General features: G+C 41.3%; 2 protein-coding genes across 2 annotated transcripts in view; one reads left to right on the top strand and one right to left on the bottom strand.

Moving 5' to 3' along the window:
- The first annotated feature begins 763 nt into the window (after nucleotides 1-763).
- On the top strand, nucleotides 764-22,055 carry glrx (glutaredoxin (thioltransferase)). The gene is made up of 3 exons (XM_060844275.1): nucleotides 764-1,055; nucleotides 12,501-12,617; nucleotides 21,868-22,055. The coding sequence occupies exons 1-2, from the start codon at nucleotides 849-851 to the stop codon at nucleotides 12,609-12,611; spliced, it is 318 nt and encodes a 105-aa protein (XP_060700258.1). The 5' UTR covers nucleotides 764-848; the 3' UTR covers nucleotides 12,612-12,617; nucleotides 21,868-22,055.
- Nucleotides 21,230-22,638, bottom strand: part of rhobtb3 (Rho related BTB domain containing 3) — a 135,712-nt gene continuing 134,303 nt past the window's right edge. The window contains exon 12 of the mRNA XM_060841371.1: nucleotides 21,230-22,019. Within this exon, the coding sequence (XP_060697354.1) occupies nucleotides 21,904-22,019 (116 nt within the window). The 3' untranslated portion in view covers nucleotides 21,230-21,903. The remainder of the gene's footprint in view (nucleotides 22,020-22,638) is intronic.

The following is a 22,638-nucleotide window of genomic DNA, read 5'->3' as shown; positions in this document are numbered from 1 at the left end:
GTTAATTGGAGATCACGCAGGGTGGCATATTTGAGGAGGAAGAATAAGTGAAAGCTTGATGAGTCCAGAAGTACATAGAGTGAGGGGTGTTCCTGGGGCTCCAGTTGGGGAGAGACTCACTGAGCTCTCTTCGAAGTGAGGAAGAAAACATCTTCAAGGTGGATATTCTTATTAAATGAGATGTGCTGGTCTTGGACTGGGGTGGACAAAGTTAAAAATCACACAACACCTGAAAAATCACCTGAATGAGCAGCACTCCGAAAGCTACTACTTCCAAATAAACCTGTTGGACTATAACGTGGTGTTGTGTGACTTTTAACTTTATCCTTATAAGAGACTTTGCAGTGTTGATTTTCAGTGACTTGGAGACAGTAAGGTCTGTCAGATTCTGGAAGCCAGAGTCAATAGATGTGAAGGTGGAACTGCACAACAGGTCAGACAGCATCCTGCTCCTCAGATGCTGTCTGACCTGTTGTGCTTTTCCAGCTTCACATCTATTGACTCTGGCTTTCAGCATCTGACAGTCCTTACTGTAACCATAAGAAAATAATTTTACGTCCCGCTCAAATTGTTTCCATGCACTGATGCATCAATCACATAATTTTTCAACAGAGGTTTTTTTTGAGAGAAACAATTTTAGGGTTTCTTTGGAATGACTGGAAAACAAATAAATCAAACAACTTTAAAATCAAATAATCCTCCTCTTTCCCGCCTTCAGTACTGCGTCTGTGCCAAATGGTTTCGATTCTCGCTGGTCAATTTAAAACTCCTCCCAGTTGTGACAACAGAGGGGCACTGCGTGTGTTTGCTGCTGAATCATTGAGGTGACGGTCTAACGAGAAAAAGAAATGGCACAGGATTACGTGGACAGTAAAATTCATGCAGATAAGGTGGTTCTTTTCATCAAGCAGGGCTGCCCTTATTGTATATCAGCGCGGAATGTGCTTGAAGCCTACGATTTCAAGCAAGGCCGTTTGCAGATCTACGATATTAGTGGCCTTCCCGAAATGAAAGCTATCCAAGACTACTTTGAAAAAATAACCGGAGCCAGAACTGTGAGTTCATTCTTGGGAGTTGCCTCTGCTGGTGTGAATCTCGGTAGCTGAGTTGCTATTGCATCATATAATACTGTTTAAGTCTTGTGTGTTAGTTTACTTCGAGACAAAGTAATCGCTTTAAACCGCAGATAGTCGATTTCGATTTGCAGTCAGCTGACGAGCAGTATTGAGATGCCTCCCCGCCATTCCTATTCCACATCTTCGGACTATTGCCTTTTAAAAATGGAATGGACAATATCTGCTCTAACGTAGTAATGTTTATTTGGGAAAAATATAATTAAGTCATCTCGAAATAAGCAGATGAACCTTCCCTGCAGTCCAATTTTCTGCTAATTGGTGGTGCAATGGGGAGGGGAGGCGAGGCTCCTTTGGTAAATGAAACGATTGAGTTACAGAGTGTATGATTACTTGTAAGAATGGCATTTCCTCTATTGTCGTTGCTCAGATTTTCCGAATACTGAATCCTGTGAACTGCGGGGAGGTTTCCTTGAATGCTTAGCACTAGCTGCCTCACAGCGCCAGATACTCGGGTTCGGTTCCACCCTCGGGTTACTGTTGCAAACTCCCTCTCAGACTTTCTCCCGGTGTCTGCGCGGGTTTCCTCCCAAAGTCCGAAGGTGTGCACGTCAGGCGGATTGTCCATGCTAAATTGCCCCTTGATGTCTGGGGATGTGCTGGCGAGGTGGATTAGCTGTGAGAAATGCAGGGTTTCAGGGGTAGGGTAGATTTGGATGGGATGCTCTTCAGAGGGTCGGTGTGGACTCGATAGGCCGAATGGTCTGTACCCACACTGAAGAGATTCTGTGTTGTCCCTACTTGAAAGTGAGGGCCGTGCAGAGGCATTCAGGAGGGCCGTGCCAGGGACTGGTTTAGTTTCAGTAATGTAGCTCACTGTCACACTGTAACCATTACACACGCCACACTATTGCAGTCAGTGTAAGTGCCTCCCGGAATTATTACCAATAAGGAACCCTGAAAGCTCACTGATCTCTGGACAGACCCCTGCTTTAAAAATGTGGATAGGAAGATGATTTTTTTTTCATTCACGTGTCAGCCCCTTCTGGAAGTGACGTAATTCAGACGAAGTTTTCCAAAGCCTAAAATGTGTTTGTTGGACGGAAGCTTTGTATTTTTGATCAATGCTTTCTCCTCGAACTAATCCGTTATTGTCCATAAGTGGCCCAGATTTTCAAAAGTCAAAAGCGAGAGACTTTTTTTTATTTCAAAATATACTTTATTCATAGAAACAAATCTTTGGTACCTGTATAATTGATCATGTCGTTCATATATATACATATATATTGCATGTCTTAACATTACAGAGAACAGATTGAATTAATCGAGTTTACAGTTATCATATTTACAGTTCTGTTTATTAACCATCCAGTCTCTTACTATTTAGCTGAGGCTTCAGCGGGACCCAACTACTGAGTGGGCCCCTTGTTATACAATAGCAAAAGAACCTTCTTTAACCCCCAGGTTATGGGGTTATCATTGTCCATTTGACTGTCATGTCTCTGGGGTAGCTGTCTGCATCCCCATAGTGAGCACGAACTGCTGGACCCTCGCTGGGCTGAGCTAGCTGTCCAGCTCCTCACTGGGGTCATTGAGCCAAGGCAAGGGTCTGAACTGTTCAGTTCTGTGTCTGACAGTGGGACTGTCAGAGTATCACGGCTCTCAGTTACCTGTAGCTGTGGGGCAATGGGTACCCCATGGTTCTCACTGGGTGGAGGGTGGAATTCGGGGGTCTGTTGTTTCCTGGTTGGGAGGAAATGCCCTCCTCTTCACGTACAGCGCTCTGTCTCTTCTGGTGATGACCCTCCTTGCACCCGTCTTCACCATCCGAAGAGCTGGCCATACCTCCCTCGTGCAGCTGTCTTTTCCCCCTTTGCTGGGATATTTTGGGGGCCTGGCAGGATTTTCTTTTCCTGTTTTTAACAGGTATCCACTCCTCTGCCTTCTTCATTACTTCCTCCTCCATTGCTTCCATCTGCCCAGCTAGAGCTAGGATCAGCTGCTGTGTCTCTCTGCTGGCTGCCGCCTCCTCTGCTCCAGCCTGTTCTTTTTTCTATTGCTGCCCACCAGACTCAACTTCCCTGCTGTCTGGGTGGACTTTGCTGGTCTTTGGGGTTCACATTGCCACCTCCAGCCATCTGCGCATAAGTAAGCGAGATACATTGTGAAAGCAAGATAAAAGGTTTATATATTGGGTGGGCAGCAATAGGTGTGTGGGGAGGGGAGGTTGAAGATGAAATACCACCTCCCTGCATTTGTCCACCAGGATTTAGAAACAGTATTCCCGTTGACTGTTTAAGGGGCAAAATGAGAAATGGAGATGTCGTGAGGTTTTTTTTTTAGATTAGATTACTTAGTGTGGAAACAGGCCCTTTGGCCCAACAAGGCCACACCGACCCGCCGAAGCACAACCCACACATACCCCTACATTTACCCCTTACCTAACACTACGGGCAATTTAGCATGGCCAATTCACCTGACCCGCACATCTTTGGACTGTGGGAGGAAACCGGAGCACCCGGAGGAAACCCACGCAGACACGGGGAGAACGTGCAAACTCCACACAGTTGGTCGCCTGAGTCGGGAATTGAACCCAGGTCTCAGGCGCTGTGAGGCAGCAGTGCTAACCACTGTGAGGTATGAGTCTATGTAAACATTTAAATGAGGAGCAGGAGCAAGCCATTCTGACCCTGAAGTCTGCTCTGATATAGAGTAAGATCATGACAGATCCGATTGTAACCTTATCTGCATCCCTGCCTACCCCCTTGCTTCACCAGAATCTGTCTAGCCATCTAAAATATTCCAATATTCTGCTTCTCTTTGTTTGATAACACAATTCCAAACACTTGTGAGCCTCAGAAAATAAAAGATCAATCTGTTTAACAATCGTAGAATCCCTACAATGTGGAAACAGGCCATTTGTCCCAACAAGTCCACATGGACCCTCCAAAGAGTAGCCCACCCAGATCTGTTACGCCAGACTTACCCCTAACTAATGCATCTAACCTATGCATCCCTGAACACTATAAGCAATTTAGCATGGCCAATTCATCTAATTGGCACATCTTTGGACTGTGGGAGGAAATCAGAGCACCCGGAGGAAACCCATGCAGACATGAGGAGAATGTGCAAACTCCACACAGTTGCCCAGGGCTGGAAATGAACCTGAGTCCCTGGTGCTGTGGGGCAACAATGCTAACCATTGAGCCATTGTGTCACCAATGGTGACTTAAGTGGGTGACTTGTGTTTTGTTTGAAACACTGACCCCCTAGTTCTAGATTCTCCACATTCTCTCAGCATCCACCCTGTCATGGCCTCTCAGGATCTGAAAGAAAATTGCAGGAGCAACAGGGTAGGTCTGGCAGCACTGGACTAGGAATATTGACTGTATTTTTGTCTTGTACCATTTGTGGAGAGTTGCTGAGTTTTTCCAGAATGTTGTTCTGATCTCTACTAATTTTTTTAAAAAATCCTTATATCTTGTATCTCTCGATTAGATTTCCTCTTGCTCTTCTAAACTCCAATTGACCCGAGCCTAACTTTCATCATACATCAGCCCTGTCATTTTGGATATTAGGCTGGTAAACCTTTCAAAACTACTGCCAGTGCATTTGTCCATCCTTGAGATGATCAATATTATACACTGTACTCCAGATGAGGTCTCACCAGTGCCCTGTATAACTGAAACATAATCTCTCTGCTTTTGTATTCAAAAGATTCTCATGATAACTGATAGCAAGTGGATGGGTCTTGATGAATTTCATGCTATTATATTGTATTGGAATGTTGGTTGGCTCAGTTGGCTTGGTGGCTGATTTGCAAGGCAGAAATGTGAACAGTCTGAGTTTAATTTCCACATGAGCTGAGGTTACAATGAAGAGCTCTCGTTCTCGATGTCTTCCCTCGCCTGAGATATGTGCGACCCTCACGTTAATCCACCACCAATAGTCCCTGAGAGAGCAGACCAATGGTCTAGTAAGACTACAGCAACTTTACTGTCTGTCTGTGCATTTTTTGACTAGTGTTTTCTCATACTTTCCTTGTTAATTCTTTGCCTTTTAAAAATTTCAAATCTTCTGATGTGCCACTTAAATATTTTATTCTTTAAAGTTTTGATGTTATTGTTAACATTTCCAGTTAACCATAGGTGATGGGTTGGTCCTTTTAGAATTTTTCTTAATGGTAATGTATCTGTTGTTGCATGTATTTTGAAATATCCTCTTAAATGTCTGCCATTGCATTTTCCCTAAACTTAATCCAACAATTTACTTTAGTTTATTTATTTAAATTTTGAATGGAACCACTCCTCTGTCCCTCCAAAGTAAATGCAAAATTGAAATCTTATTGCCCACCCCTAGTTGCCCTTGAAGGTTACAGTGAGCTGCCCCCTTAAACCATTGCAGTCAATTTGTGCACCGTAGGTATGTTCTAATTAACTTGTTCAGAGTTGTTATTCCACATCTCTGGAGTAGATGGGGCTTAAATCCAGACTTTTTGACCTAGAAGAATAGATGCTGTCACTGTGCTCACATGAGCCCTTTCAGTAATCTATATTCCGATATTGGGTATGTGATATATGGTTACTTCTCTTTGACGTAGATGTATTTTCTAACCAACTTTTCCTTAGCTGTTATTTATACAACACTGGAGCAGTTTCTGAACAATGATGACTGATTAACCCCTCCCCCAGAAACAATGATGTTGGATGTTCAATGACAGTGATGTCATTCAATTTCAAGGCAGAATGGGGAGATTCTCTCGTTGGAGATGCCTGGCACTTGTGTGGCACAAATGTTACTTGCCAGCCCAAACTACAAAGATATCAAGTCTTGTTGCATTTGGACATGGACTTCTTCAGTATTTTTGGAATTGCAAATGATGCTGGACATTGTATAATAATGCTGCCACTGTTGACTTTATGATGGGAAGCAGTGTCAGGTATGTATTCTTGACACTGGTCCTATTTTATCTCCATTGACAAGCCATTAAATTAAGTGAGGCAGTGGCCAACCTTAAAATTTCTTGTTCTGATTTGAACAAGCTAGCCACTTTCATTGACTGAAGAGGCTGAATTATTTATGTTTGGGAGTACCATTATTGATAGTACCTAGGACTCAATCTGCAACTAGAGTGGCATTTAGAAGCAGAAGGCTTACATGTAGGTCATGAGCCCTAAATCCTGGATGGCCTTTCCAGAAATAGATCCTGGCTATAGATTATCTGGAATAGAATGAGCGGATTGCAAATTTATATTGTAATCATTTTGGGCCTAATAAGATAGTATGCATGATATTCTATCTTTGGAAAATTGTAATTCTGCAAACATTGTTAGAATTGACACTGCTGATTTTTGAATAAATTTAAGAGACAGAAAGTGTTGTTTTAACCATTAATTCACAGACCTAAACTGCTCTCATTTGGAGCTGGATCTTCCTGGGGAGCTTGCACTGTTCATATATGGGGACTTTTGAATGTTGCAAAAGTAAGAGTAGATTATGGGGTAAATGGTCTGCATTACTAATTATGGAACTCCATAATTTCTGATGATTTATGGTCTGCTGTTAACCTTGCTGAAAACTGGTAGGTAATCCAATTTCACTGAAATTAGAAATCACAATTTTTCTATTTGAGCTGTTCACTCTGCCACTCCCTAAAAGAAATGGCATTGGAGAGCTGATGCATTGTATATATGTCTAAGGCCAAATATTCACAGATTTATGTTGCAGTTTGATGTTTGCTAATAGGAATACCAAATGCCTTTTTATTATTGAGACTCAGGTTTTTAAATGCTGCATTGTAATACCACTGACGCTGTAAATTCTTTTTGAAAACTATTCCCTAACATTTGTTTCAAAAACAGGTGTCCTTCTGTGATGTAACCAATCAGTTTGGCCTTTGTATTGGTCCTCCAAAGGTTCAATTCAGAATGCAATTCCTTGTCTTCTCCCCATATCCCTGCATTTGCTTCTTTTTTCAGATAATCATCCAACTCTTATTTTTTAAACCATTAACTGAACCTGACTCCATCATGCTCCTAGATAGTGGATTCCCAATCCTAACCACGCTGAAGGAACGTATAAAAGGTAGTGGATCATCCAAACACACTTTGACCTTTTATCGATCCAGGATATTTTGCGAACAAAAAGGGTAAATTGACATCTCCACCATTTAAGATTCAACAAACGAGCCTTTAGGTTTCTTGGACAAGCATTGTTTTTTAATGAACACTGATTATAACATTTGAAATTGGGCAGTCCTCTGACATCAGCCACAAGTTTAAGGGAGACTAGAAAAATAAAACCTATGCTTCTGTAGTATCTGTTGTATTCCCTCAATATCCTTGGATGCATGTATTCTAATTCTGGTGCTTTGTCAATTTGAACAATAAACAGAGACCCTGTTTATTTATCAATTTTAAGCAGTGTCTAAACTATCTCCTCTTTCACCAAGTGACCTATACATCACACTGTTTGGTAAAGGAAGATGCCAAGTATGTTTAGTACCTTATTTTATCTACGGAGGCAGAGATATGATTTATTTTTATTAATCTTTAATTACATAAACTGTCAGTCTTTTTAATACTGTTTGCTTCTTATTTGCTTTTTTTCCCCCAGTTCACTTCCAAGGCTTCCACTTTGGGCATGGTCCTCTGATATATTATCCAGTTAACATCTACCCTAAAAACACCTTTCTTTGCTGGATTTGTAACTGAGTTAATCCAGTTCATTTTGTGGATGGTACATAATGCTGGCACTGTATGTTAGTGGTGAAGGGAATGAATATTGAAGGTGTTAAACATTTTCCAGGATGATGTCAAGCTGCTTGAGGTACTGGAGTTGTGCTCATTCAGGCAAGTGGGGTGATATTTATCGCACTCCTAACTTGTTTCTTGTAGGTAGTGAGATATTATGAGCTAATTTGCTTGTTGGAGAATTCCTAGCCATTGGCCTGCTCTACTAGCCACTGTATTTCTTTGATGAGTTCTGTTATGTTTATGCTCAATGGAAATCACCAAGATTTTGTTAGTGGGGAGTTCAGTGATAATGCCATTGAATATCAAGGGGCAATGTTTACATTTTTTTGCTGGTGTTCAATGCCTGGAACCTATGTTCTGTGAATGTTACTTGTTATTTGTCAGCCTAAGCTTGCACATTGTGTAAGTTTTGCTGCATTTGGACATGAGCTGCTTCAGCATTTGATTTGCAAATTATGCTGCAAACAACCCATTGCTGACCTTTGGATAGAAAGGTATTGATGAAGAGCTGAAGATACCATCCTGAAGAACTCTTGCAGGAATGTCCTGGGCTGAAATGATTAATCTCCATAACCACAGCAATCTTCTGCTTTATTAGATATAACTCAAATCAGTGGAAAGTTTTCCTCTGGCTCAGTTTGCTAGGGCTCCTTGGTGCTACATTTGGTAAAATGTTGCCTGATGAAGGGCTTATGCCCGAAACGTCTAATTTCCTGTTCCTTGGATGCTGCCTGACCTGCTGCGTTTTAACCAGCAACACATTTTCAGCTCTGATCTCCAGCATCTGCAGACCTCACGTTTTACTTGATGTTAAAGGCAATCACCTTTACTTTCCCCTCTAGCATTTAACTGTTGGCTTGACAAATGAAGCTGAGTGATCCTGATACCGAGCATCAGTGAGCAGGTGACTATTTAAGTGTCCCTTGAATTGTCAATGGAAGTAGCAGGACTTGCAAAGCCAAGATATGATCCATTGTATGGAAGTCCTTAACTCCATTTATCATAGAATCATAGAGATGTACAACATGGAAACTGACCCTTCAGTCCAACCTGTCCACGCCGACCAGATATCCCAACCCAATCTAGTCCCACCTGCCAGCATCCGGCCCATAACCCTCCAAACCCTTCCTATTCATATACCCATCCAAATGCCTCTTAAATGTTGCAATTGTACCAGCCTCCACCACCATTTCCTTTGGCAGCTCATTCCATACATGTACCATCCTGTGTGTGAAAAAGTTGCCCCTTAGTTCTCTTTTATATCTTTCCCCTCTCACCTTAAATCTGTGCCCTCCACTTCTGAACTCCCCAACCCCAAGGAAAATACTTTGTCTGTTTCCCTATCCATACCCCTCATGATTTTGTAAACCTCTATAAGGTCACCCATCAGCCACTGACGCTTCAGGGAAAACAGCCCCAGCCTGTTCAGCCTCTCCCTGTATCTCAGATCCTCTAACCCTGGCAACATCCTTGTAAATCTTTTCTGACCCCTTTCAAGTTGCACAACAAATTTCCGATAGGAAGGAGACCAGAATTGCACACAATATTCCAACAGTGGCCTTACCAATGTCCTGTACAGTTGCAACATGACCTCCCAACTCCTGCACTCAATACTCTGACCAATTTTTTAAAAAAAGCATACCAAACACCACCTTTACTCCCTTATCTACCTGCGACTCCACTTTCAAGGAGATATGAACCTGCACTCCAAAGTCTCTCTGTTCAGCAACACTCCCTAGGACCTTACCATTAAGTCAGTCATAAAAATGCAGCACCTCGCATTTATCTGAATTAAACTCAATCTGCCACTTCTCAGCCCATTGGCCCATCTCATCAAGATCCTGTTGTAATCTGAGGTAACCCTCTTCGCTGTCCACTACACCTCCAATTTTGGTGTCATCTGCAATATTACTATCCCTCTCATGCTCGCATTCAAATCATTTATGTAAGTGACAAAAAGTAGAGGACCCACCACCGATCCTTGCGGCACTCCACTGGTCACAGGCCTCCAGTCTGAAAAACAACCGTCCACCACCACCCTCTGTCTTCTACCTCTGAGCCAGTTCTGTATCCAAGTGGCTAATTCTCCCTGTATTCCTTGAGATTTAACCTTGCTAATCAGTCTCCCAATGGGAACTTTGTTGAACGCCTTCTGAAGTCTATATAGATCACATCTACCACTCTGCCCTCATCAATCCTCTTTGTTACTTCTTCAAAAACACTCGATGCTGTTGACATCTCAAAGTCATCTGGGGTTGTTGTACCAAAGTTGAGAGTTATCCCACAGATGAGTGAAGCAACACACTGACGTGGTCATACGCACATAATCATATCTTACACATCTGAGGTACCACCACCATCATGAGGTATGCCCTGTGTCGCCTGCTGGATAGACTCAGCAGAAGTTATGGCAAAGTGTCATATATCTGGGGCCTTGTTATTCTCAACATTGACTTTGGACCACATGAAATCTTAGGTTAAACATGGACATTAAAATCAGCTAACTACCACTTTGCTCAATTTAATTTATCCTCCGTGTTACACAACACTTGGAAGACAAACGGAGGGTGGAAAGGGCACAATATGTGCTCTGGCTAGGGGAATTCAATGTTCATCATCAAGACCGGGTCAGCAGCATCTCTATTGATTGAATCAAATGAGGAAAAAGCGAAGGAAATATGTACTTAATCTTGAACCTGCCATAGAAAATGATGACATCTGTTCATGAGATTATCATTAAGAGTGATGATTGCAAAGACAGAATCTTGTCTTCACATTGAGAATGCCCTCAAATCAGTTGGCACGATCACTATGCCAGAATTGAACACACTTCAAAAATTAATCTAGAAATTCAAAACCACCCTCATGGAGTGCTGTGGGCCATAACTAACAGCTGAATCTGTAACAATCTGTAACCTCTTGGCTCATTAACATAGATAGGGAATACTCTTTGGTTCAAAGAGTCCAGGATGGCATGGCAAGAGCAAGAGCAGAGCAAAACATACCTAAAAACGGAGGTTCCAACCTGAAGCTAAAACAGGACAATTCACTTGTTAAACAGTGCAAGCAGCAACACAAGTGTTGCTCATCTGCTGAAATCCTCAATTTTAATTCCTGATATATTAGTTGCATTCAAACCCATGTTTCCCAGAGATTTGCTTTGGTCCTTGGCCAGGTCCTCTTGTGTAGCACTATGACAGCCTATTTTTGTAGCTTAAACCTTCCATTCTTGGCACCGTCCTGGTAGATCTTTTCTGAACTTTCTCCAATTTAACCAGAACTGCACACAGTACTCCAGAAGGAGCCTCCCTAATGTCCTTTACAACGCCAGCATGATGTCCCAAACTCCCATACATAATTGTCTGAGCAATGAAGGCAAGTATGCTAAAATAATGCATTCTTAACCACCTTGTCTACATGTGATGCAAATTTGAATGAATTATGTGCCTGAACCCCTTGATCTCTGTCCTACAATACTACCTAGGATGTTATCATTAGTTGTATAAGTCCTGCCCTTGATTGGTTTTGCCAAAATGCAATACCTCTCATTTATCCAAGTTAAACAGCATCTGCACTCCCCAGCTCAATTCAATTCTTCTCTCAGTAAATAATATTACACTCGTCTTCCCAAATACTTGTTGCATCGACATACTAATCTTTTTGATTCATGCATTTGGACACCCAGATCCCTCTGCATCTCAGCTCTGCAATCTCTCTCACCATTTAGATTATATCCTTTGTTTCACCTTTTTTCTCCCAAGGTTTCTATACCTGTTAAATATTTTTTAATGGGATTGGAGCCATTCCACTTCCATTTCTGTGACAAGAAGCCATGTTACTTTAATCCTCATTTCATTCTCCATCTCTGTTTCCTGGCAGTTAACTAAAGCTGAACCAGACTGTTTGAGATTTTGGTGTCATGTTAATCATGAGATGTACTTCTTACTAAATCAGCACGAGCATAAAGACCATTTGTTTCTACCTGAAAATAATCACTCTCGGCATTAGCTCATCTGCTGAAATCCTCAAGCCTCCTCCATGTCTTTTTAACTCTAGACATTGATATTCTAACATATCTGGCTGGCCCCTCATGCTCTACCCTCTATAAATGTAAGTTCATGTGAAGCTCTGCCCTTGTATCTAACTTATACCAAGCCCCACTTTGTCACTATATCTGTGCTCACTGAATTTCATTATCTGACAATATGTCTCAATTTAAACATTTTGTTTTGTGTTTTCAAAATCATGCATAACCTTTTTAATTCTACTTGAGCATTCCAGATTTCAGGCGCTGTACCATTGGTAGCCATGATATGTTGGTGCCAGTGTTGGACTGGGGTGGATAAAGTTTAATAATCTCACAACACCAGGTTATACTCCTTCATCAGGTCCTGTAATCTGGTGTTGTGATTTTTAACTTTGGCAGCCAGAGACACTGCTACTAATGGTACAAAGTTTAAATCCTAGAATTCCATTTATAAGCGCCTTTCTCTTTCCTACTTTTTAAAGATGTCTCTTAAAACGTAGCTTTTCTTCTATACCTCCATGGTAGAAACAATCGATCTAAACTAGTTGCTCACTTATCAAAGCTAAAGAGAAATGCAGGTTATTATTAAATTGTGCAATTTTGACTTTTCTTCTGATTAAAATAATAAGACTGATTTTATTGTAGGTGCCACGTGTGTTCATTGGGACTGAATGTGTTGGAGGTGGCTCGGATGTTGTTAAGCTGGAAAACGACGGATTGCTGAAGGGCAAACTGAGTGCCATTGGTGCCATCTAACCCTTGGTAAGATGAACTGAGACTGGAATTGTTGAGTATGCAGTGCAGTTTCTGACCTCTAGATGGAGTCTTTTGCATCCTACAGAACTCTGGTGTTAGAAAGCTGTTCATGTACAAAAACAGAAATTATTTTATTAGAACCAAAAAAACTATCCCAAAGTACAAGCAATACAATATGGCATTTGTAAATTATGATTTGGCAGTTATCATTTGTGTGATTTTTAAAAGATGAACACAATAGGTTGGGGTGGGAAGAAATGAATACAGCTTAATTTGTTAAATATCTCTTCACCATTGCTAAACTTTAAAACATGTTTATAAAATTACTTGGGAAGCTTTGTATTGCTGTAACCTGATTTATGTATGAGCAGAACCATGAATTGATTTGAGGTTTGTACTTGCAATCCCATTCAAAGAATGTTGTCCTTGCTGAAGAGCATTTATTAAACTTAAATTATAGCTTTTGCTAAGTTAATTTTTATGGATATCCATTTTCTGGTTTGTTGCTCGATTAATTTCACTTCAATAGTAAACTTGCTTCATTGCTTACTGTACCTTCTGCTTAATCCGTTTGTCCCATGTTTTAATCTAAGACACATTTCTATTCTTCCTCAAACAATCCTGGCAGAACTTGTTTACGTGGCTTCAGCAAATTACATCTGAATGCTCTCACTTCTAATTCTTGTAACTTAAGATTCATGCCTCCATAGAGAATTTGCAAATATGAATTAGGAGCAGGAATAGGTCATGTAACCATTCAATCTTGCTCTGTCATTCAATAAGATCATAGCCGATCTGATTATAGCTTTAATTACACATTTTCTCCCATCCCTTTCTGAATCCCTTGTTAATCAAGAATCTGTATAACTTGGCCTTAAAAATATTTAATGACCCTACCTTTACAGCTGTATGGGGAAGGCAATTCCATACACTTGACCCTTGGAGGAAAAAAAATCTCCGTGATATGACATACAACTTTTTTTTTTAAAAACGGTGTCCTCTAGTTCTAGTCTTTCGTGTAAGGGGAACCAACCTTTCATCAGGTCAGCTGTCAAGTCTCATATAATCTTACTGAAATATTAAATCTCCTAAATGCAATGGAAACAGGGGCCATCCTTTATCTCTTATAACACTGTATCCAAGGGATGTTGAGTGTACCTTCTTTGTGCTGTTTCTAATGTAATTCTAACATAGACCAAAACTTTACACAGTATTCTAAATGTTATCCCACCCCTGCAGAAAATCATCCCTATTTTTATTTTTCATTCCTCTTGCCACCAACGACATTCCATTTGACTTCTAAATCACATGCTGTACTTGCATGCTATCTTCATGATTCATGGTCCAGGACACCAAGATACCTCTGTACCTTGTATACTGCTTCTGTACTCTGCTGCCAAATATCATACATTTCCTTATTATACTGCATCTACCTACTTTTGCCCATTCTTAGTTTCATGATCTAGTTGCGTTGCTGGTGAGGTCAGGACGTGTTGTCCATCCCTCATTACCCTTGAAGGTGATGTTGAGCTGGATCTGAATTGCTGCGGTCCTTTGGGTGTGGGCATAGTGCTATCGGGGAAGATGCTCCAGGACATTGACTCAGTGAAAGTTAAGGAACGGTGATGAGAGTTGCGATTTAGGATGTTTTGCATCTTGGAGGGGATCTTACAAATGGTAGCAATCCCTATATTTATAAGATTGAGGAGCAGAAGTAGGCCATTCGGCCCAGCAAGTCTGCTCTGCTATTCAATGAAGTTATGGCTGATCTGAGAGTTCTCAATTGCACTTTCCCAGTAACCCTTGATTAACTCTATCTCACGCTTACTGATCCAGTCTCAACAGCCTTATCCAATAAAGAATTTTGCATATTCATTACCCTCAGAAGAAATTCCTCCTTACCTCTGACTTAAGAAGGCAATCTCCAACTCTAAGATTATGTCATCTGGCCCTAGATTCTCCAAAAAAGGGAAACAACCTCTTTGCATCTACCCAATCAAGTTCAAGATGAATCTTGCATGTTTCAATAAAGTCACCTCTTATTTTTCTAAAGTATAATGAGTATAAGCTCGACTTCTCATCAGAAAATCTCGACATGTCTAGGAACAGCCTAGCGAACCTTCCCTGCACTGCCCCCTATGCCAACATCTCTTTCAGTCAATGCAGGAACTAAAACTGTTCAGTATTCCAGATGAGTGTCTTGTACACATTTAGCAAGAGTTTTAAACTCCATTCCCTTTGAATTAAAGGCCCACTGTCCATGCCTTCGCTATTGCTCACTGAACTTGGATGCTGAATATTTGTGATTCATAGTTTGCTATTTTTTGTCTTTCTAGGAAGTAGTGCATTTGGGTTTGGAAGGTGATCTTAGAGCCTTGATGAGTTATGCCCCAGCATCTGTAGGTATTGTACCCTGTTTATTGGTGAAAGGAGTGAGATTTTGATAGCGACAGTTGAGGTTACAGTTGAGCAGTCTGCTTTACTCGAGATGGTGTTGAGCTGCTTGAGTGTTGTTGCAGCCAAGAGGAGAATATTCAATCAAACTTTTCTGACCAGCTGCTGTCATCATGGGTTTTTTATGGTTGGTCCAGTTCAGTTTTTAACCAATACTGACTCAGAAGATGTTGTTAGTGGGAGAGTTTAGTGACGCTAATGCTTTTGACTGTCAACAGAATCTAGTTTGATTATTATATTTGCTTCAGGTGTTACTATCTGGCTCATGTGTGACATGAATGTAATGTGTCACCTTCTCAGCCCAAGCCCAGATGATGTCTAGGTCTCATTGCAGCTGGACACAGGCTGCTTTAATACATGTGGAGTCGTGAATAATTCTGAATGTTGTGCATTCATTGGTAAACATCCCCACTCCTCACCTTATGATGGAGGGAAGGTCATTGATGAAGCAGCTGAACTGGTTGGACCAAGGACACAATCCTCAGGAACTCCTACAGAGATGCCCTGGAACTGAGGTGACTGAACGCCAACAACCATTTTCCTACATGCCAGGTCCATTGTTTCCAAACAATGGAAAAGTTTCACCCTGATTCATGTTGACTTGGCTTTTACTACGGTTCCTTTATGCCTCACTCCATCAGATGCTCCCTTTATACTGTTCCCTCCTCACCTCTGGAATTCAACTTTTTGTCCATGTTTCTATTGAGCAGAATTATCTTGGCAGAACCCAAATTGTTAGTCAGCAGGTTATTGCTGAGCAGGTACTGCTTGATAGTACTATCAATACACATTCCATCACTTTACCAAACAACAGTACATTGATAGGGCAATAATTGGTCCTGTCAGATTTGTCCTGCTTTTTCTGGAGCAGCTTGCCTAAATGTGCGGCAGGTTCTGCAGCACAGGCATTTAGTATTGTCGTAATGGCCTTTTCCAGAAGCTAGTGCCTCCAACTGTTTTTTGATGGCTCACTGAATTTTACATTTGTTGAAATTTTTCACATTCAGTACTGTCACAAGAGGACTTGGCAACACCGTGCAATAGTACTGAAGACATGTGCTCCAAAACCTGTCACACCCTTAGCCAAGGTATTTCAACATAGCTGCAACACTGACACATACCTGACCAATGTGAAAAATTGTTCAAGTACATCCTGTAAAGAAAAAAGCAGGACAAATCTAACCCAGCCAATAACTGTCCCATCAATCTACTCTTGGTCAACAGGAAAATGGTGAAAATGTCATCAGCAGTGCTATCAAGCAACACTTGCTGAACAATAACCAGCTCAGTTCGAGTGCTGTCAGGTCCACTCCAATCAGTCCAGCATGGGTTCATGAAAAGGAAATTAATATCTGATTAATTTTGTTAGCTTTTTTGAGGAAATGTCACCAGAGTGGATATGGCAAACCAGTAGATGCCTTGCATTTGGATTTCCAAATGTTATTCAACAAACCTCACAAGAGCCCATGTTGTTCGAGACAATAAATCAGCATGGATAGAAGAATTGGCTAATGGGCAGGAAATAACAAGTTGGGGGATATAGGTTCTTTTTCAGAGGAAACCTGTAGCCAGTGGGGTTCCACAGGGTTTGGTGTTGGGACTGTAATATATATCCATGACTTGGAAGAAGAAAGCAAGTGTACTGTAGCCAAACTTGCAGACTACAAGAATAGCTGGAAAGGCAAGTTGCAAAGGGGTCACAAACAGATTACAGAAAGGGGTCAATAGGTTTGATTTTTGTTGTTACAAAATACAGTGAAAAGTATCACATAGTGTCACTAGTCTCTGGCAACATCTTAAAATGCAGAAATACAATCCAAAACTTAGAATATGAAGGCAGAAAAATGAAGAAATAAAGAACATGTTCAACTTTACAGTCCTTAAGTGCTATCTTGGTCCTAGTGGCACCCCCTTCACTGCACCACTGCTGCTGCAACAATAGTCACCACTCTCTGGCGCCATCTCACTTCCACCAACAGCCTCTGCACTGAGTCCTTAATGAACCTCACCAATTCAGACTCCACCGACGCCGCTAATGCTGTATCAGCCCAAATGGTGGAATCAAAGATGGTTGTGAATATTGTAGGTCAATCATCTCATTGCAGGAAATCCCGTAGGAATTTCTTTGGATAATCCAGTTCAGCTTCTGGTCAATTATAGCCCTCAGAATGTGGATAGTGGAGGATTTGGTGATGGGAACCATTGAATGTGAAGATTCAATGGTTAGAAGCTGCCTTGTTCAAGGTGGTCATTACCTAGTATTTATGATGTGAATGTTACTTGCCACTTGCGTGTCCAAACCTTGCTGCATTTGGACATGCACTACTTCAGTATCAAATAACTAGTGTCCTAGTGCCAATAGTCTTCAACTGTTTCAATATTATCCTTCCCTTCATTGTAAGATGAGATGTGGAGATGTTCAGTGAGAATTGAGAATTTTATTGCTGATTGCACAATGTCCAGCACCTGAAGCAGTTGTGTTCAAATGCAGCAACGCCTAGACAATATCCAAGCTTAGATTGAGAAGTGATGACTAACATTCACACCACACCAGTCCTAATCCCCAATCGTAAGGTTCTGGGGAGTGTTGCAGAACAAAAAGACCTTGAGTGCAAATTCACAGTTTCTTGAAAGTGAAGATGCAGGTAGATAGGATAGGGACAAAAGCATTTGGTATGCTTGCCTTTATTGGTCAGTGCATTGAATATAGGAGTTGGGAGGTCACATTGCAGCTGTACAGGACATTGATTAGGCCACTATTAGAATACTGCATGCAGTTCTGGTCTCCTAGCTGTCGGAAAGATGTTGTAAAACTTGAAAAGATTTACAAAGATGTTGCCAAGGTTGGAAGGTTTGAGCTATAGGGAGAGGCTGGGGCTGTTCTCCCTGGAGTGTAGAGCGATACAGAGACTTATAAAATCATGAGGAGCATGGGTAGGATGAATAGCCAAGGTATTTTCCCCAGGGTCAGGGAATCCAAAACTAGAGGGCATAGGTTTATGGTGCGAAGGGAAAGATTAAAAGGACTTAAGGGACAACTTTTTCATGCAGAGGGTGGTGCCTGTAAGATATAAGCTGTCAGAGGAAATGGTGGAGGCTGGTATAATAACTATTTAAAATCATCTGAATGGGTATGCGGATAGGAAGGGTTCCGAGGATGTGGGCCAAATGCTGGCAAATGGGACTAAATTAATTAATATCTGGGGCAGCACGGTGGCTCAGTGGTTAGCACTGCTGCCTCACAGCATCAGAGTCCAGATTCAATTCCAGCTTTAGGTGACTGTCTGTGTGGAGTTTGCACATTCTCCCAGTGTCTGTGTGGGTTTCCTCCAGGTGCTCTGGTTTCCTCCCACAGTCCAAAGATGTATAGGTCAGGTGGATTGGCTGTTGCTAAATTGCCCATACTGCTAGGTACATTAGTCAGAGGGAAATGGGTCTGGGTGGGTGACTCTTCGGAAGGCCGGTGTGGACTGGTTGGGCCGAAGGGCCTGTTTCCACACTGTAGGGAATCTAATCTAATCTAATCTGGTAGGCATGAATAAGTTGAACTGAAGGGTTTGTTTTCGTGCTGTACAGCTCTAAGGCTGCATGAATCTATCTATCATGCCTTGGCGTTCATTGGCATTACCATTGCTGAACCCCATTATCAAGAACCTGGAGATTACAATTGGCGACAAATTAAAATAGATGATCCACTATAAATATTGTGGCTGGTCAGAGGTGTGCAATCCTGCAGTAACTCTCTATCAGACTCCCAAAAACCCTATCTGCCATCTGCAAGGTACAAGTCGGGATTGTAGTGAATTAAACTCCACTTGGATGAGCGCAGCTCCAGAACCCTTCAAGAAGCTTGATATAATCCCACCCCTTTGGTTCAGTGAAGTGGTGTCAGTGCTCAGTAGCAATGTGTATCCCTTGCAAAATTCAAGGTTAGATCTCATGGAATACAGGGAGAACTAGCCATTTGAATACAGAACTGGCTCGAAGATAGAAGTCAGAGGGTGGTGGTGGAGGGTTGCTTTTCAGACTGGAGGCCTGTGACCTTGTGTGCCACAAGGATTGGTGCTGGGTCCACTACTTTTTGTCATTTGTATAAATGATTTGGATGTGAACATAGGAGGTATAGTTAGTAAGTTTGCAGATGACACCAAAATTTGGAGGTGTAATGGCCAGCAAAGAAGGTTATCACAGATTACAATGGAATTTTGATCAGATGGGCCAATGGGCTGAGGAGTGGTGGGTGGAGTTTAATTCAGATAAATGCGAGGTGCTGCATTTTGGGAAAGCAAATCTTAGCAGGACTTATACACTTACTGGTAAGGTCCTAGGGAGTGTTGCTGAACAAAAAGACCTTGGAGTGTAGATTCATAGCTCCTTGAAAGTGGAGTCACAGGTAGATGCGATAGTGAAGAAGGCGTTTGGTATGTTTTGTTTGGTCAGAGTATTGAGTACAGGAGTTGAGGTCATGTTGCAACTGTACAAAACATTGGTTAGGCCACAATTGGAATATTGTGTGCAATTCCGATCTTCCAATTGGAAAGATGTGAAACTTGGAAGGGTTCAGGAAAGCTTTACAAAGATGTTGCCAGGGTTGGAGTGTTTGAGCTATAGGGCGAGGTTGAATAGGCTAGGGCTGTTTTCCCTGGAGCGTCGGAGGCTGAGGGCTGACCTCAGAGAAGTTTATAAAATCATGAGGTGCATGGATAGGATAAATAAACAAAGTCTTTTCCCTGGGGTGGGGGAGTCCAGAATTAGACGGTATGGGTTTAAGATACAAAAGGGACCTAAGGGGCAATCTTTTCACTAAGAGGATGGTACATATATGGAATGAGCTGCCAGAGGAAGTGGTGGAGGCTGGTACAATTACAGCATTTAAAAGGCATCTGGATAGATTTTTGAATAGGAAGGGTTCAGAGGATATGGGCCAAATGCTGGCAAATAGGACTAAATTAATTTAAGATATCTGGTTGGCATGGACGAGTTGGACTGATGAGTTTGTTTTCATACAGTACAAATCTAAGACTGAGTGAATATAACTATCATGCCTTGACATTCATTGGCATTACCATTGTTGAACCCCACTGTCAAGAATAACAATTACAGCATTTAAAAGGCATCTGGATGGCTAAATGAATAGGAAGGGTATAGAGGGATATGGGCCAAGTGCTGGCAAATGGGAGTAGATTAGGTTAGGATATCTGGTCACAACATCTTTCCAATTGGAAGGAGATCAGAATTGCATGCGATATTCCAAAAGGGTCTGTTTCCAAGTTCCATGTGCTGCAGAAATTCACCAAGGCTCCTTAAAGGGTATCCTCCAAACTCATGATCAGTACGGTCTGGAAAGACAAGGGAGGCAGACTCATCAGGATACCACTGCCTGGACATTCCCCTTCAGGCCAGTCCTCATCCTGACCTGGAAACATATCACTGTCCTTTCCAAGTCAGGAAATTTCTGGTCATCCCTCCCCCAAAGTGTTGCACATCTAACTACACCAAATGGACTTAGCAGCTCACCACAACTTTATAAAGGGAAGCTAGGAATGAGCAATTCCCAGATCTGATGTATGAATAAAATAAAGTACGACTGTGGCTTACTAAGCCATTTGAGAGCTAACCAGAGGCATTTGAGAATCAACCACAGCATTATATGGTCTGGAGTCACACATGCCCATCCAGTTAGGGATGGCAGACTTCCTTCTCTAACGGGTATTAGCAAACCAGATGTGTCTTTATGACAATTGTCAAAAGGTTTTGTGGTCCCTATTTAAACTAGCTTTTAGTTCCAAATTTGATTGTTTGATTTCACGTTTCATCATCTAGATTGGGAATCGAACTCAAGTCCTACGAGCATTAGCCAAAGCCTCTGGTTCACTAGCCCAGTGACGTTATCATTACACTACAGCTTTCCCTCTTTACAAATGTTCATGAGCTTTATATTTCCAATATTTTCTATTTAATAGCTGAATATCAGTTATTCATAAATAGCAGAATTGAAATTACTTCATTCCAACTATGGTCTCCCACCTTGGTAGTAAGTATATAATAATCTTCACTGTAAACACCACTCACCAATGTAATATCAGCTGGCTTAATACCAAATGGAGTAGATGAATTTTCTATAGCTATTAGTTTATACAAAATAAACGCAAAAGAGACCTTGTCAGCTGGAAAATTCTTTAAAATATTGTAGGTATTCATTACTGCAATCCTAGAATGTTATGTTTTTCTAACTACGATTCTAACCATGTCATTAAATCAACTCACTAATATTGAATTTCAACATGTGCTAGCTGGCTGGAGTTGTGCTCCTGGCCATCAGTTGTGTTGCCCAATTCTAGGGCAGCTGTACAGTTCAGCACTCTAAGGAGAGTGCATTGGTGTCTGTGGTTGAATTACCTATTCTGTCAACCATTTTATTTCATTTGGATATAACGTGCAGAAAGGAAAACTTAAGCTTATGACGTGCATCACTTTGCCTAAGACTTGCTTAACAAATACTAACTGCCACCAGGAAGATGATAAGAAGGTATATAATCAATACCATTCTTAACATTTTATGCACAATCCATAGATTCACTATCAGAGGAGGACTGAGGAGCTGTATGTCTTAATTTTAGAAAAGAAATCCAAAATGTTGGTCGGCTGGTCATGAAAAGTGCATGTCATCAGAGCATTGTAATGGACACAAGTTTGGGAATTTCTTCAAATTTTCTTGTCTTCATTCTTCTTGAGATGAAGTGTGCTTCTGTCTGCTGTTTTCCTAATGTAGCACAAAGTTTTCTAAATATCCTTCTTTTAGTCTTTGATAGGTATCCAAGGTCTGGCTGACGTTTTGTTACATGAGGATACAACGAGATCTCCCAGAGTGAATGTGGTGCCTGTACTCAGTCAGCTCCTGCAAGTACGAACTTGAAGGCCACCTATGATTTTCTACAAATGTTTGCTCGTCCTCTGCAAATAAATAATAAAAAGATTGACAATGAATAATACTGTTGTCTGTGGTTTCTCTTTTTCTATTTCGTTGCATTATCTGACATCCTGTCTGGACTTTTAGAGGTCAAAAATATCCCTAAAGTTTTGCTCTATATTGCATTTGACTAAATGATTTAGAACCATTGTCATAGAGATGTATAGCATGGAAATAAACCCTTCGGTCCAACCCGTCTATGCATTATCCTGCATTAGGACACTGTTAATTCAAACATTTCTGCCATTTAAAAAAAATTCCTGTTCAAATATTTTGTACGTGAAATTATGCAACTTCTAAAGAAATTGCAATTCCATCACTTTGTGTAGTTAAACAGGAGCCCTCATTTCAATGTAATAATTAACGTACTAGCTGTTCAGTCAGCAGTGCAGCAAGCTCAAGCTGCAAATCATTTCAGCCTTGAGCTTCGTCATTTTGGGTAGACACACACTATTTTCACCGAAGTTCAAATCAGCACATGGTATCTCATGAGTGGAATTGCTTTTGAGGAGGTACACTTCTCCTGACCTTAAAGATAGGCAGAAACCCTAGAAATATGGGCTAAAACCTTTTAGCTGAAACTTTTTTCTATTCCTGTGTGAT

The sequence above is a fragment of the Hemiscyllium ocellatum genome, chromosome 2 (genome assembly GCF_020745735.1).
Source record: "Hemiscyllium ocellatum isolate sHemOce1 chromosome 2, sHemOce1.pat.X.cur, whole genome shotgun sequence".
Classification (NCBI taxonomy): Eukaryota; Metazoa; Chordata; class Chondrichthyes; order Orectolobiformes; family Hemiscylliidae; genus Hemiscyllium; species Hemiscyllium ocellatum.
Note: the sequence above shows the minus strand (reverse complement) of the source record. Positions and strands in the feature narration are given on the sequence as shown.